The sequence below is a fragment of the Bubalus bubalis genome, chromosome 1, assembly GCF_019923935.1.
Source record: "Bubalus bubalis isolate 160015118507 breed Murrah chromosome 1, NDDB_SH_1, whole genome shotgun sequence".
Taxonomy (NCBI): Eukaryota; Metazoa; Chordata; class Mammalia; order Artiodactyla; family Bovidae; genus Bubalus; species Bubalus bubalis.
The window spans coordinates 183691461-183704471 of NC_059157.1; the positions used below are offsets into that span (position 1 = coordinate 183691461).

General features: G+C 39.5%; 1 protein-coding gene across 20 annotated transcripts in view; it reads right to left on the minus strand.

Moving 5' to 3' along the window:
• NEK11 (NIMA related kinase 11) overlaps positions 1-13011 on the minus strand; it is a 267287-nt gene that overhangs the window by 184872 nt on the left and 69404 nt on the right. For 17 of the 20 annotated variants that reach the window (XM_025291957.3, XM_025291948.3, XM_025291940.3 and 14 more), the window contains one exon: positions 6924-7042. The exons of the other annotated variants lie outside the window; for them this stretch is intronic. In XM_025291957.3, the coding sequence (XP_025147742.3) occupies positions 6924-7042 (119 nt within the window). The remainder of the gene's footprint in view (positions 1-6923; positions 7043-13011) is intronic. 20 annotated transcript variants of the gene reach the window in all.

Genomic DNA, 13011 nt, shown 5'->3' on the forward strand with positions numbered 1-13011 from the left:
AAGCATGCCTCCATCCCCCGTCACATTTACTGGCCTGGATTCCCAAGTAGGTCCTTTCCCTAGGAGCCTCACTATGTTAAAAATTAATTCCTCACCCGATCTTTTGGGAAACAACCATTCGGGCTTCCCAGGTGGTGCTAGTGGTAGAGTATCCGCCTGCTAATACAGGAGACATAGGAGACACAGGTTCGATCTCTGGGTCAGGAAGATCCCCTGGAGAAGGGCATGGCAACCCACTCCAGTATTCTTGCCTGGAGAACCCCATAGACAGAGGAGCCTGGCAGGCTATAGGCTGTGGGGTCGCAAAGAGCTGGACACGACTGAAGCAACTTGGCATGCACCACGCTTGCTGGGGAAAGGTGTGAGCTGCTAGGTAAGGAGGCACTCATCTTACGGAAAGTGCCCCAAGCTTGTTCTCTCCTCCACTGTGAAAGCACAAACGATGTCAGCAAATGAGCTCTCTTCAGAGAGGCTGCTCTGTACTTCATCTTAGAAAATCTAGGCTAACTGAACAGAATCCGCTTTGATAGAAATGAGTTGGGGTGGGAGGAGTTTGTTTTGTTTTGTGGTTTCTGTGTTATCTCTGGGGGCAAAAAAGGAGAAGCAAGACATTGTCTCTGTCTCCCAAGGAATTCCTTCATGCCCAGTTCTGCTGTGGCATCCAGAGAAGATGATATTTCAAAGACTGGCCATTTAATTGAACCAAAGAGAAGAAAGGCTTTGAGTGCCTCATATACTGGTCCAGCTTATGGAGCATTGCAGGAGTTGATGACAAGCCTCACAGAATACAAACACCTTTAACAAACTTAGAGCTGTCTATGTGCCAGAGGTTCAGGCCCAGGGGGAGGAAGGAGTTTTAGTGCTACATTCTCAAGATAGCTTTCAGTGAACTGTGAATATTTTCAGCTTTTAATATCATTATAAGTGTGTATGCCATATGCCATAGATTTAGAATATTACAAATGTATAAATAAACCAAATTAAATTAAGCACAGGAAAGCTCCAAAGGAGTAAACAAAACCTTCATTTCTTCTGTAACCTCATTCTTCCTAGTTTTTCCAGGGTCTTCTTTATATCTTCTGCCCCTGCACTGTATTAGTCAAGTTCTCCAGAGAAACAGAACCAACAGAAGATATAGATATGGATATAATACAAATAGAGATTTATTACAAGGAACTAGCTCATGCAAAGATGGAGGCTGAGAAGTCCCAAGATTTGCTGTCAACAGGCTGAAGACCCAGGAAGTTGTTCAGTCACTAAGTCATGTCCAATTCTTTGCATGGACTGCAGCATTCCAGGCTTCCCTGTCCTTCACCATCTCCCAGAGTTTGCTCAAACTCATGTCCATTGAGTTGGTGATGTCATCCAACCAGCTCATCCTCTGTTGCCCCCTTCTCCTCCTTCCTTCCATCTTTCCCAGGATCAGATTAGTTCAATGAGTCGGCTCTTCATATCAGGTGGCCAAAGTACTGGAGCTTCAGCTTCAGCACCAGTCCTTCCAATGAATATTCAGGGTTGATTTCCTTAGGATTGACTGGTTTGATCTCCTCGCAGTCCAAGAGACTCTCAAGAGTCTTCTCCAACACCACAGTTCAAAAGCATCAGTTCTTCAGTCTCAGTGTTCTATATGGTCCAACTTTCAAATTCATACATGACTACTGGAAAAACCACAGCTTTGAGTATATGGACCTTTGTTGGCAAAGTGATGTCTCTGCTTTTTAATATACTGTCTATGTTTGTCCTAGCTTTTCTTCCAAGGAGCAAGTGTCTTTTAATTTCATGGCTGCAGTCACTGTCCACAGTGATTTTGGAGCCCAAGAAAATAAAATATGCCACTGTTTCCATTTTTTCCCCATCTATTTGCCATGAAGTGATGGAACTGGATGCCATGATCTTAATTTTTTGAATGTTGAGTTTTAAGCTAGATTTTTCACTCTCCTTTCACCTTCATTCAGAGGCTCTTTAGTTCCTCTTCACTTTCTGTCATTAGAGTGGTATCATCTGCATATCTGAGGCTGTTGATATTTCTCCTGGCAATCTTGATTCCAGCTTATGATTCATTCAGCCTAGCATTTTGCATGAAGGTGGATTCCAACATCATCCTATCAATGGTTGTTCAGCAGATAGTTGTGATTTTGATATTCTCAAAGGAGAAGATGAGTGCATATTTTTCTACTCCACCATCTTTTTTGCTTGATGAAGACCCAGGAAAGCTGATGGTATAATTCAGTCCTAGTCTGAAGACCTGAGAACAGGTGAGTCAATGGACTAAGTCTCTCAACCCAAGGGCAGAAGACAGGGTGAGACATCCCAGCTCCTCAATGAGGCAGGAAAATGGGGGCAAATTCCTTCTTTCTCTGCGTTTTGTCTGTTTGGACTTTCAAGGGACTGGATATGTCCAACCACACTGGAGAGGACAGTCTACAGATTCCACCAACTCAAATGCTAATCCCATCTGGAAACTGCCTTATAGACACACCCAGAAGCAATGTTTAATCTGGGCATCTCACAGCCCTCCCAAACTGACACATAAAATTAACCATCACATGCACTAAAGTAATTCTCAAGGCACTGGCAACAGAGGAATCTAATTTATCTTCTTCTTTGTTCCAAAGTAATCTTCTGAAATTATTTGTAAGCAGAATTTTCAAAATACATTTGAATATGTGCTCTAGACCATAGGAGGAAAAGGCTGGAATAATGCTTATAAATAAATCTTTTATTGGTTATAGTTGAAAGATTTAAGTAGAAGGTTGAGGGAAACATTGTGATAGGCTGTATTCTTGTTCCCAAATATTTGCATCTCTTGTGCCTGGCAGTGAGTGTCCCCCTTGGGAGGAACAGGCACCTCCACTGGACTTGGTCATTTGACTTGCTTGGATCCATGGCATGCAAACAGATCAGGCAAATATCATGTCTGAGCAGAGTCTTAAAGAACCACTGAGAGTTTCCCTTAACTTTCTTGCTTTTTCTCTGCCAACAGAAAGCATGAGCTGCTCCTTCAGTGTAGACAGTGAGACAGGAAGACTCAAAGTGGATCTGCAGCTGCCAATAGGCAACAAAAGCAAGAATTGACTGTCCTAAGTCACCGAGGTTGGGGTTTTGTGTTAACACAGCATAAGGAAGGAGTTTCAGGGCTATACCTTCAAGGTAGCTTTGAATGAACTGTGAATACTCTTAGCTTCACACGTCATTATTCATGTGTCCATGCCATGTGCTAAAAGAATCATTCTTTTGGGTTTAAATTGTTTTTAATATTTTATTTTTGTTTTTAATTTTTGTCAGTTTGATTACTATGTGTCTTGATGTGTTCCTCCTTGGGTTTATCTTGCCTGGGAGTCTCCATGTTTCTGGACTTGATTGACTATTTTCTTTACCATGTTTGGGACGTTTTCAGCTATTATCTCTTCAAATATTTTTCAGGTCCATTCTCTCTCTTCTCCTTCTGGGGCCCCTATAATACAAATGTTGGTAGATTTAATGTTCTCCCAGAGGTCTCTTAGGCTGTCTTAATTTTTTTTTTTTCATTCTTTTTCTATATTCTGTTCTGTGGCAATGATTTCCACTATTCTGTCCTCCAGGTCATTTGTCTGTTCTTCTGCCTCAGTTATCCTGCTATTGATTCCTTCTAGCATATTATTCATCTCTGTTTGCTCTTTAGTTCTTCTAGGTCGTTGGCAAACATTTCTTGCATCTTCTCTATTGTTTCCTGAGATCCTGGATCATCTGCATTATCATTATTCTGAATTCTTTAGTTGTTTTTCTGGGGTTTTATGTTATGCCTTCATCTGGGACATAACTTTCTGCTTTTTCATCCTGATTAACTTTCTGTAATGTGGTATTTTTTCTAGCTGCTGTGGGATTGTGGTTCTTCTTGCTGCTTCTGTCTGCCCTCTGATTTGTCATTGTTCAGTCACTCAATTGTGTCCGACTCTTTGCAGCCCAACAGACCTCAGCACACCAGCTTTCTCTGTCCTTCACCATCTCCCAAAGCTTGCTCAAACTCATGTCCATCAAGTCGGTGATGCCATCCAACCATCTTACCCTCTGTTGCCCCTTCTCCTCCTGCCTTTCATCTTTCCCAGCATCAGGGTCTTTTCCAATGAGTCAGGTCTTTTCCAATGAGTTGGCTCTTTGCATCAGGTGGCCAAAGTATTGGAGCTTCAGCTTCAGCATCAGTCTTTCCAATGAATATTTAGGGCTGATTTCCTTTACAATTGACTGGTTTGATCTCCTTGCCATCCAAAGACTCTCAAGAGTCTTCTCCAACACCACAGTTTGAAGGCATCAATTCTTTGGCATTCAGCCTTTTTTATTGTCCAGCTCTCACATCCATCCATGACTACTGGAAAAACCATAGCTTTGACTATATGGACCTTTGTAGGCAAAGTTATGTCTCTGCTCTCATGGAGGAGGCTAAGAGGCTTGTGTAAGCTTCCTGACAGGAGGGACTGGTGATGGAAAAAACGGTCTTGCCTTGGTGGGCAAGGTCTTGTTCAGTAAAGCTTTAATCCAATTATCTGCTGATGGGTGGGGTTACACTCCCTCCCTGGTAGTTGTTTGGCCTGAGGCGACCCAGCCCTGGGGTCTGCAGACTCTTTGGTAGGGCTAATGGCTACCCTCAGGAGGGCTTACACCAAAGGGGACCTTCAAGGACTGCTGCAGCCAGTGCCCCATTCCTGTGGTATGCCCTTGCCGAGCCACATCTCCACAGGAGACCCTCCAACACTAGTAGGTGGCTTTGGTTCAGTCTCCTACGGGGTCACTGCTCCTTTCCTCTGGGTCTTGGTGCATGCAAGATTTTGTTGTGCCCTCCAAGGCTGGAGTCTCTGTTTCCCCCAGTCCTGTGGAAGTCCTGTAATCAAATCCCACTGGCCTTCAAGGTCAGTCCCTTTGTTAGACCCCCCAGGCTGTGAAGCCTGACATGGAATTCAGAACCTTCACAACAGTGGGAGGAGTTCTTTGGCATTATTGTTCTCCAGTTTGTGGGTCATCCACCCAGCAGGTATAGGATTTGATTTTATCATGATTGCCATCATCTGGCTGTGGCTTCCTGTTTGTCTTTGGACGTGTAATATCTTTTTTTGCTGGGTTCCAGCATTCTCCTGTATATGGTTGTTCAACAGCTAGTTGTGATTTTGGTGCTTTTGCAGGAGGAGATAAGTCCATATCCTACTACTCTGCCATCTTGAACCAGAAGAAGTTAGGCTTTATTTTTTGTTTTATTACTTTGTTGTTTAGTCACTAAGTCGTGTCCAACTCTTTTGCAACCCCATGGACTGTAGCCCACCAGGCTCCTCTGTCCATGGGATTTCCCAGGCAAGAATGGGTTGTCATTTCCTTCTCCAGGGAATCTTCCCAACTCTTAACATCATTTAATAAGTGAATGAATAAATTTAAGTATAAAATTGAAATTTCTCCATCTGTAGAGAAAAACTTTGCAATAACTGGTTACAAAAAAATAATGAAAGATGCATCGTTTATTATCTGAATCACAAATTATGGTATTTCAGATCTATATATCCACAAATACCCAAATATTTAGCCCTATTTAATGACTTTCGTAGAATGCTGAAGGATTCAAATCAAATTTAAATCCTCTCTTTAAAGGATTATTTTAAACTCATTTATTTTAACTACTACTTAGCCAACCCAAAATACATCAAAAATGTTTGGGTTCCTAAATCAACCAGATTTCACTTTTGTATTTTGTACACTGAACATCAAAGTTGGCATCTTTATAGGTGCTGTTTTCCCTATGTCTAAGTTAACAAACATGCCAAGGAATAGTAGAGAAAATAAAAGGAATACAAATATAACTGTATGTACACAGAAGTCTTATATTCAGCAGTTTTGGTAGTTTATTAAAAGATTGTTTCATATTCTTTTATCATTGTCTCTTAGGATAGTTTGACACCATTCAAAAGATTGTTGTGAATTGTCAATAAGTCAGTGGCTATCTCATCAGGCATGTGTTTCAGAAGATATACAGAATCAGCAGAAGCACCACCAAATAATTAGATTACTTTTTATGCCATCAGAAAGCACAGATGACACATTTAAACTATTTGACATTCATGGATTGCCAGGCCTTGGTGTACCCTACAAACTTCCACTTCTGTTCAAGAAGACTGTTACCACTCCTAAGTTGAAAGCTAATGTGGATCCCTCAAAGCATCTACTTCTATTTGTCTATGTATGTTCATCTTTTCAAATGCATTCTTATCATATTATGGGTCTATAAAACATTTAACATCTAAAACATCTTGCTTTTGACCTGTAGGAAAAATAGTATAACATTAAAAAAAAAATTGAGGCCAATATTGCAAAGGCAAATTATAAATAGTTGAACCCATATAGCCTACTTTGACTGTCTTTATCAGATACTTAATGTCAAAACTGACTTTTGGTCTGAACATATATCTTCTGCCTTAATTCCTTAGCTCGTCTCGGGAGTGAGCACATTTAGATGTGCACTGACACACTCCAAAGTAACCCCACAATCTATCTGCAGCATGCTAGGGTATTCACAGCTCAAGCCTGCTGGAAGATGTAATAAATTCATAGTATGCTAAAGGTACCGGAGAAATGCTTATGGCTCACAGGATAGGATCAGATATAGAGAAATATGTTTAATACAAGTTTCTGTTTTGTATTTAAAGTCAGTGCAATTTTTAGAACAACAAAAAAGGTAATCAAGTAAATCCTCTAGGTATAATCATTTGACAGTTTCTTCATAAAAAAAAAAGTGTATCATAGATGTCTAAGTATAGTCATTTACCTTTGGACTTGCTTCCTTTGCATGGAAGCAAGTTCCATGAAACTTGCTTCCCAAATTACCCAAACTACCTCCCAAATTTCATTTTTCATGTTCAGACATGACTGTGAAAAAAACCCTGTGCCTCAGTAACAAATGAACATACCTTTCATGCATGTAGTCAACTCCCAGCAACAGCTGGATAAACCATTCTATTATCTGACTCTCTGGAAAGGTTTTTCCAACTTCTTTATATTCTTGAATTTTACAGTCCAGATCTCGACCCTGAAACAAAACAGTGTGTGTGTGTATATACATATATTTATGTTTCCATTAAGGGCTTCCCTGGTGGCTCAGAGGTTAAAGCGTCTGCCTCCAATGTTGGAGACCCGGGTTTGATCCCTGGGTCGGGAAGATCCCCTGGAGAAGGAAATGGCAACCCACTCCAATATTCTTGCCTGGAGAATCCCATGGACAGAGGAGCCTGGTAGGCTACAGTCCACGGGTCGCAAAGAGTTAGACACAACTGAGCGACTTCACTTTCACTTTCAGTTATTAATACTATCACTGCAAGACCTCTCAACTTGGCCAAAAGCTGCCAGCCTCTGGAGCCCTCTTCTTAACTAGGCATCCCTTTTGGTCAAAAAATACTTGAACAAATGTTAACATATTTCTAACAGCTCGAAGTCACATTCCTAGAATGACCATAGTCCGCCTTAATGTGCCTGTTTGAGAAAACCCAAGGCTGCCAAAAAAAATTGTTCCAGCCACACCTCAAGATGGAGCCCCTGTTCCCTACTCACTGGGGAGGGCAGGAGCCCAACTTCAATAAGTGCCAGCTAGCAAAATCAGATGGTTCAGAGGAACCAACTGCCTTCCCACTTTCTGAGTCATATTTCAGCTCCCTGAATGCTCAGGCCCCTGCCTGCATTGCCTCCTCTGCCTCCACTCCATTGTTGTTCAGTCACTACGGCATGTCCAACTCTTTATGACCGTATGGACTGCAGTATACCAGACTTCCCTGTCCTTCACTATCTCCCAGAGTTTGCTCAAATTCATGCCCATTGAGTAGGTGATGCCATCCAACCATCTCATCTTTTGCCGCCCTCTTCTCTGGCCCTCAATCTTAGTGTCAGCATTAGGGTCTTTTCCAGTGAGTCAGCTCTTTACATCAGGTCGCCAAAGTACTGGAGCTTCAGCTTCAGCATCAGTCCTTCCAATGAATATTTAGGGTTGTCTGGTTTGATCTCCTTGCAGTCCAAGGGACTCTCAAGAGTCTCCTCTAGTACCACAGTTGAAAAGCATCAGTTCTTCAGCGCTCAGCCTTCTTTATGGTCCAACTTTCAAATTCGTACATGACTACTGGAAAACCACAGCTTTGACTATAGGGACCTTTGTCAGCACTGTGTCCACTTTATGTGGACTTTATCCATTCCATTACTCTCCCTTTAAATTGCCTAGTCACTTCATGCATAGCACAGTAGAGCTCAGTTCTTTCTACTCCCATCAGTGTTTACTGAAGAAACTCTGTCTTTAGCACTTTATCTCACGCCAGAACAAAATTCTTCTAAAGGGTATTAGCTTTTATTATATTACCTAAATATTACCTAAAAATTGTTTTTAATATGTACCCACATAAAACTAGGAATAATTCCCTTATTCCCATAATTCTTATGCTTAGAATTTTACATAACTATAAACCCGCCAGAAAAACATCTATTTCTGCTTTATTGACTATGCCAAAGCCTTTGACTGTGTGGATCACAATAAACTGTGGAAAATTCTTAAACAGATGGAAATACCAGACCATCTGACCTGTCTCTTGAGAAACCTATATGCAGGTCAGGAAGCAACAGTTAGAACTGGACATGGAACAACAGACTGGTTCCAAATAGGAAAAGGAGTACGTCAAGGTTGTGTATTGTCACCCTGCTTATTTAACTTATATGCAGAGTACATCATCAGAAACACTGGGCTGGAAGAAGCACAAGCTGGAATCAAGATTGCCGGGAGAAACATCAGTAACCTCAGATATGCAGATGACGCCACCCTATGGCAGAAAGTGAAGAGGAACTAAAAAGCCTCTTGATGAAAGTGAAGGAGGAGAGTGGAAAAGTTGGCTTAAAGCTCAACATTCAGAAAGCGAAGATCATGGCATCGGGTCCTATCACTTCATGGGAAGTAGATGGGGAAACAGTGGAAACAGTGTCAGACTTTATTTTTGGGGGCTCCAAAATCACTGCAGATGTTGATTGCAGCCATGAAATTAAAAGACACTTACTCCTTGGAAGAAAAGTTATGACTAACCTAGACAGCATATTAAAAAGCAGAGACATTACCTTGCCAACAAAGGTCCGTCTAGTCAAAGCTATAATAATAATATAATTGACACTTCAAAGTGAAATGTCAAAAGAAGGGTGTACACAAACACTCTTCTCAGGTAGACACATAAGAATAACAAATGTACTAGTTTTTAGCATTAAGCAAAGGACATATTCTACTGACAAGAGGACAGAATGCCAAAAAATTAAATTAATTGGAGAGCTGGGTCTTATTCTCCTTAAGTTATTCCCCACCCTGAAGTTTTCATTCTGCATATTCATCTGTAAGAAAAGCTATTTGTCTTGTATTTACTTTGTTCTTTAATAAACACTCTGTAGATTTTCTTAGGATTTAATTAAGGTGGTCAAACCACTCACAAATTAAGACACAAGGAATTTCATACAAAAAGAAAGAAACAATTTTTTGTGAAGTAGTCTGATTTTAATTGAGCAATACGAAAGCATTTATTTCTTTTGTTAAGCCATCATCGAAGTAAAAATCAAATGTTTTGGATGAAATGTCACAGTTTGGTTTCACAAGTTCTTATTACAGTATCTGTAGGCCCGTTCTGTTTCCTTGACTTTGTATTTGAGAAATATTTAGCAATGACTTTTATTGCTAAAGCCACTCTAATGAGAAGGTTCAAGAAGACTTTAACTTAAGCCAATATTAATGTTGTTCTAAGTCTATGCCGCTGACAGAAAATGTTTTCCTTCACTAATGTCATCCCCTTGAAAGTTTCAGTAAAAGCCCTGATGTTAAATTCTAAGGTTTCAAAAATCTGTAACCCAAAATGTGCCAATTGATGGATTAATGGTCTTGCCTCCTTCCACCATCCAAGTTAACCAACATGAGATTGAAATGCCAAAACCTTGAAGAAATGAAGAGCAACTCAAATACAGTGTCTGAACTCCATCTTTGATTGCCATTAAAAAGTTTTAAATCTTAAAAGGATTTCATTTTAAAAGTTAATCTGTTTTTTTAAGTTATCAATAGAAGCACTTATATCCGGCTTAAAGGAGGGGGGAGAGCCTTCTCAGAGCCTGGGTACAATGCAACTGCAATGTTCAGCGCATACACAAAGGGCAAAATAATCTCAGAATTTCAGGGCTAGAAGCAGTTTGAAAAATTGTTCTGCCCTACTTCTTCATTTTAAAATGAAAGAGCTGCCCCTGATTAATTTTCTGGGCTGACATCTTAAGATTCAGCTCCCTCATACTCTACATCACTCCCTCACACTCTACATCTCCTTTAAATAATGTTCTGACACATCCTTCCAGGAGGCCTCAAAATTTTGCATGTGTCAGACACATCCAAGTAGAGTGTTTAAAATGTATATTCCTGGGCTGTATCAACAGAGGCTCTGATTTGGTAAATTAGGAGAGAACCAAAGAATTGTGTATTTTTAACAAGCATCCTAAGTGACTTTGGGACAGGTTATAGACCACACTTTAAGAAAATGCTGTTAGATAATAACACAGATGGGCCAAATATCTCACCTACTAATGGGAACATTTTGTCCAATAGTTTGAAAAATTTTAAAGGCAAAAGATGTATTTGAGAAAGTCAATGTTGAATAAGATTTTATAATCATATGCTTTTAAATTTGTAAATGGAGTTCATAAAAAGTGGGGAAAATGTCAAACCATGTTATGTTCTTAAACGCAAAATAAGGAGACCCAGTTTCTAAATGGTTACTAAAGAATACCTTGTAGTATCATGCTGTTTATGTCTGATAATATAACTGAGCACTCTTGGGTTTAGTTGCCAATTTTCTTCCAAATCCTTTTAGTGCATGTTTCTTCCTGCTGAGGTAAATGTACATGAATTGGAATAAAATGATACAACTTACTTTTTCTTAAGAAGTGACATAAAATAATGCTTTCATCTATAAATGTGATGCCAAAGTCCACATACTTTCTACTTTCAAACCCTATATAGTCTCCTATTGATAGAAAATACAATAATTAATTAAATCATCATTACATTAAGGCATATTTGTGTATTCAAATTGATACACATATATTTCTGTGTGTATGCATATGCATGAATTATATAAATAGAGGTAGATAAAGACACAAAATATAAGTGAGAATAAGCCAAGGGAAGGAGCAGCTTTCATGTGCAACATGATGACCTGGTGAGCACGTGCACTGTGAGATGACTGCCACAGTCAAGTTGATTGACACATCCAATATCTCAGATGGCTCCTGTGTGCATGCATCTGTGTGTGTGTGTGTGTGCACATGCATGTGTTTTGAGAGCACTTAAGATATATTCTCTTAACAAATTTCAGGTGTACACTGCAGTATTGCAAAGTGTTATTTTCATATTTTGCATAATTCACAAAGACAGGCTTGATTAGTGTGGCTGTGTTGAAATCTATCTTTAGTTTAGAGCCACCATCTGAAACATGTTTGGTTAGCACTGCTGATATGAACAATAAAACAATCCAACTGTATTAGTTCATGTCCAGGTAGAAAGAGATAATTTCATGTTTGGGAAGATAGGAACCATGAACTAGTTGGTTGACTCCATTAAATATTAACGGAGGAACAGGAGTAAGCCAAGTAAGAAAAAAAAAAAAAGAGCACTTTCCTTGTTCCCCTGTGACCCTGGTCCTGCTCTGGATGAAATCCAACATTCCAGACATGAGATTGCCAGAAAATCACTCCACCTCTCCAGAGTCCCATTTCCTCATCTACAAAATGTAACTAAGAAATAAGAACAAAATTCTAGCAATCAGAATCCAACAATACATTAAAAAGATCATACACCATGACCAAGTGGGCTTTATCCCAGGCATGCAAGGATTCTTCAATATCTGCAAATCAATCAATGTAATTCACCACATTAACAAATTGAAAAATAAAAGCCATATGATCATCTCAATAGATGCAGAGAAAGCCTTTGACAAAATTCAACATCCATTTATGATAAAAACTCTCCAGAAAGCAGGAATAGAAGGAACATACCTCAACATAATAAAAGCTATATATGACAAACCCACAGCAAACATTATCCTCAATGGTGAAAAATTGAAAGCATTTCCTCTAAAGTCAGGAACAAGACAAGGATGCCCACCCTCACCATTACTATTCAACATAGTTTTGGAAGTTTTGGCCACAGCAATCAGAGCAGAAAAAGAAATAAAAGGAATCCAAGTTGGAAAAGAAGAAGTAAAACTCTCACTGTTTGCAGATGACATGATCCTCTACATAGAAAACCCTAAAGATTCCACCAGAAAATTACTAGAGCTAATCAATGAATACAGTAAAGTTTCAGGATATAAAATTAACACACAGAAATCCCTTGCATTCCTATACACTAATAATGAGAAAACAGAAAGAGAAATTAAGGAAACAATTCCATTCACCATTGCAACGGAAAGAATAAAATACTTAGGAATATATCTACCTAAAGAAACTAAAGACCTATATATAGAAAACTATAAAACACTGGTGAAAGAAATCAAAGAGGACACTAATAGATGGAGAAATATACCATGTTCATGAATTGGAAGAATCAGTATAGGGAAAATGAGTATACTACCCAAAGCAATCTATAGATTCAATGCAATCCCTATCAAGCTACCAACAGTAGTTTTCACAGAGCTAGAACAAATAATTTCACAATTTTTATGGAAATACAAAAAACCTCGAATAGCCAAAGTGATCTTGAGAAAGAAGAATGGATCTGGAGGAATCAACCTGCCTGACTTCAGGCTTTACTACAAAGCCACAGTCATCAGGACAGCATGGTACTGGCACAAAGACAGAAATATAGATCAAAGGAACAAAATAGAAAGCCCAGAGATAAACCCATGCACCTATGGACACCTTATCTTTGACAAAGGAGGCAAGAATATACAGTGGATTAAAGACAATCTCTTTAACGAGTGGTGCTGGTAAAGCTGGTCAACCACTTGTAAA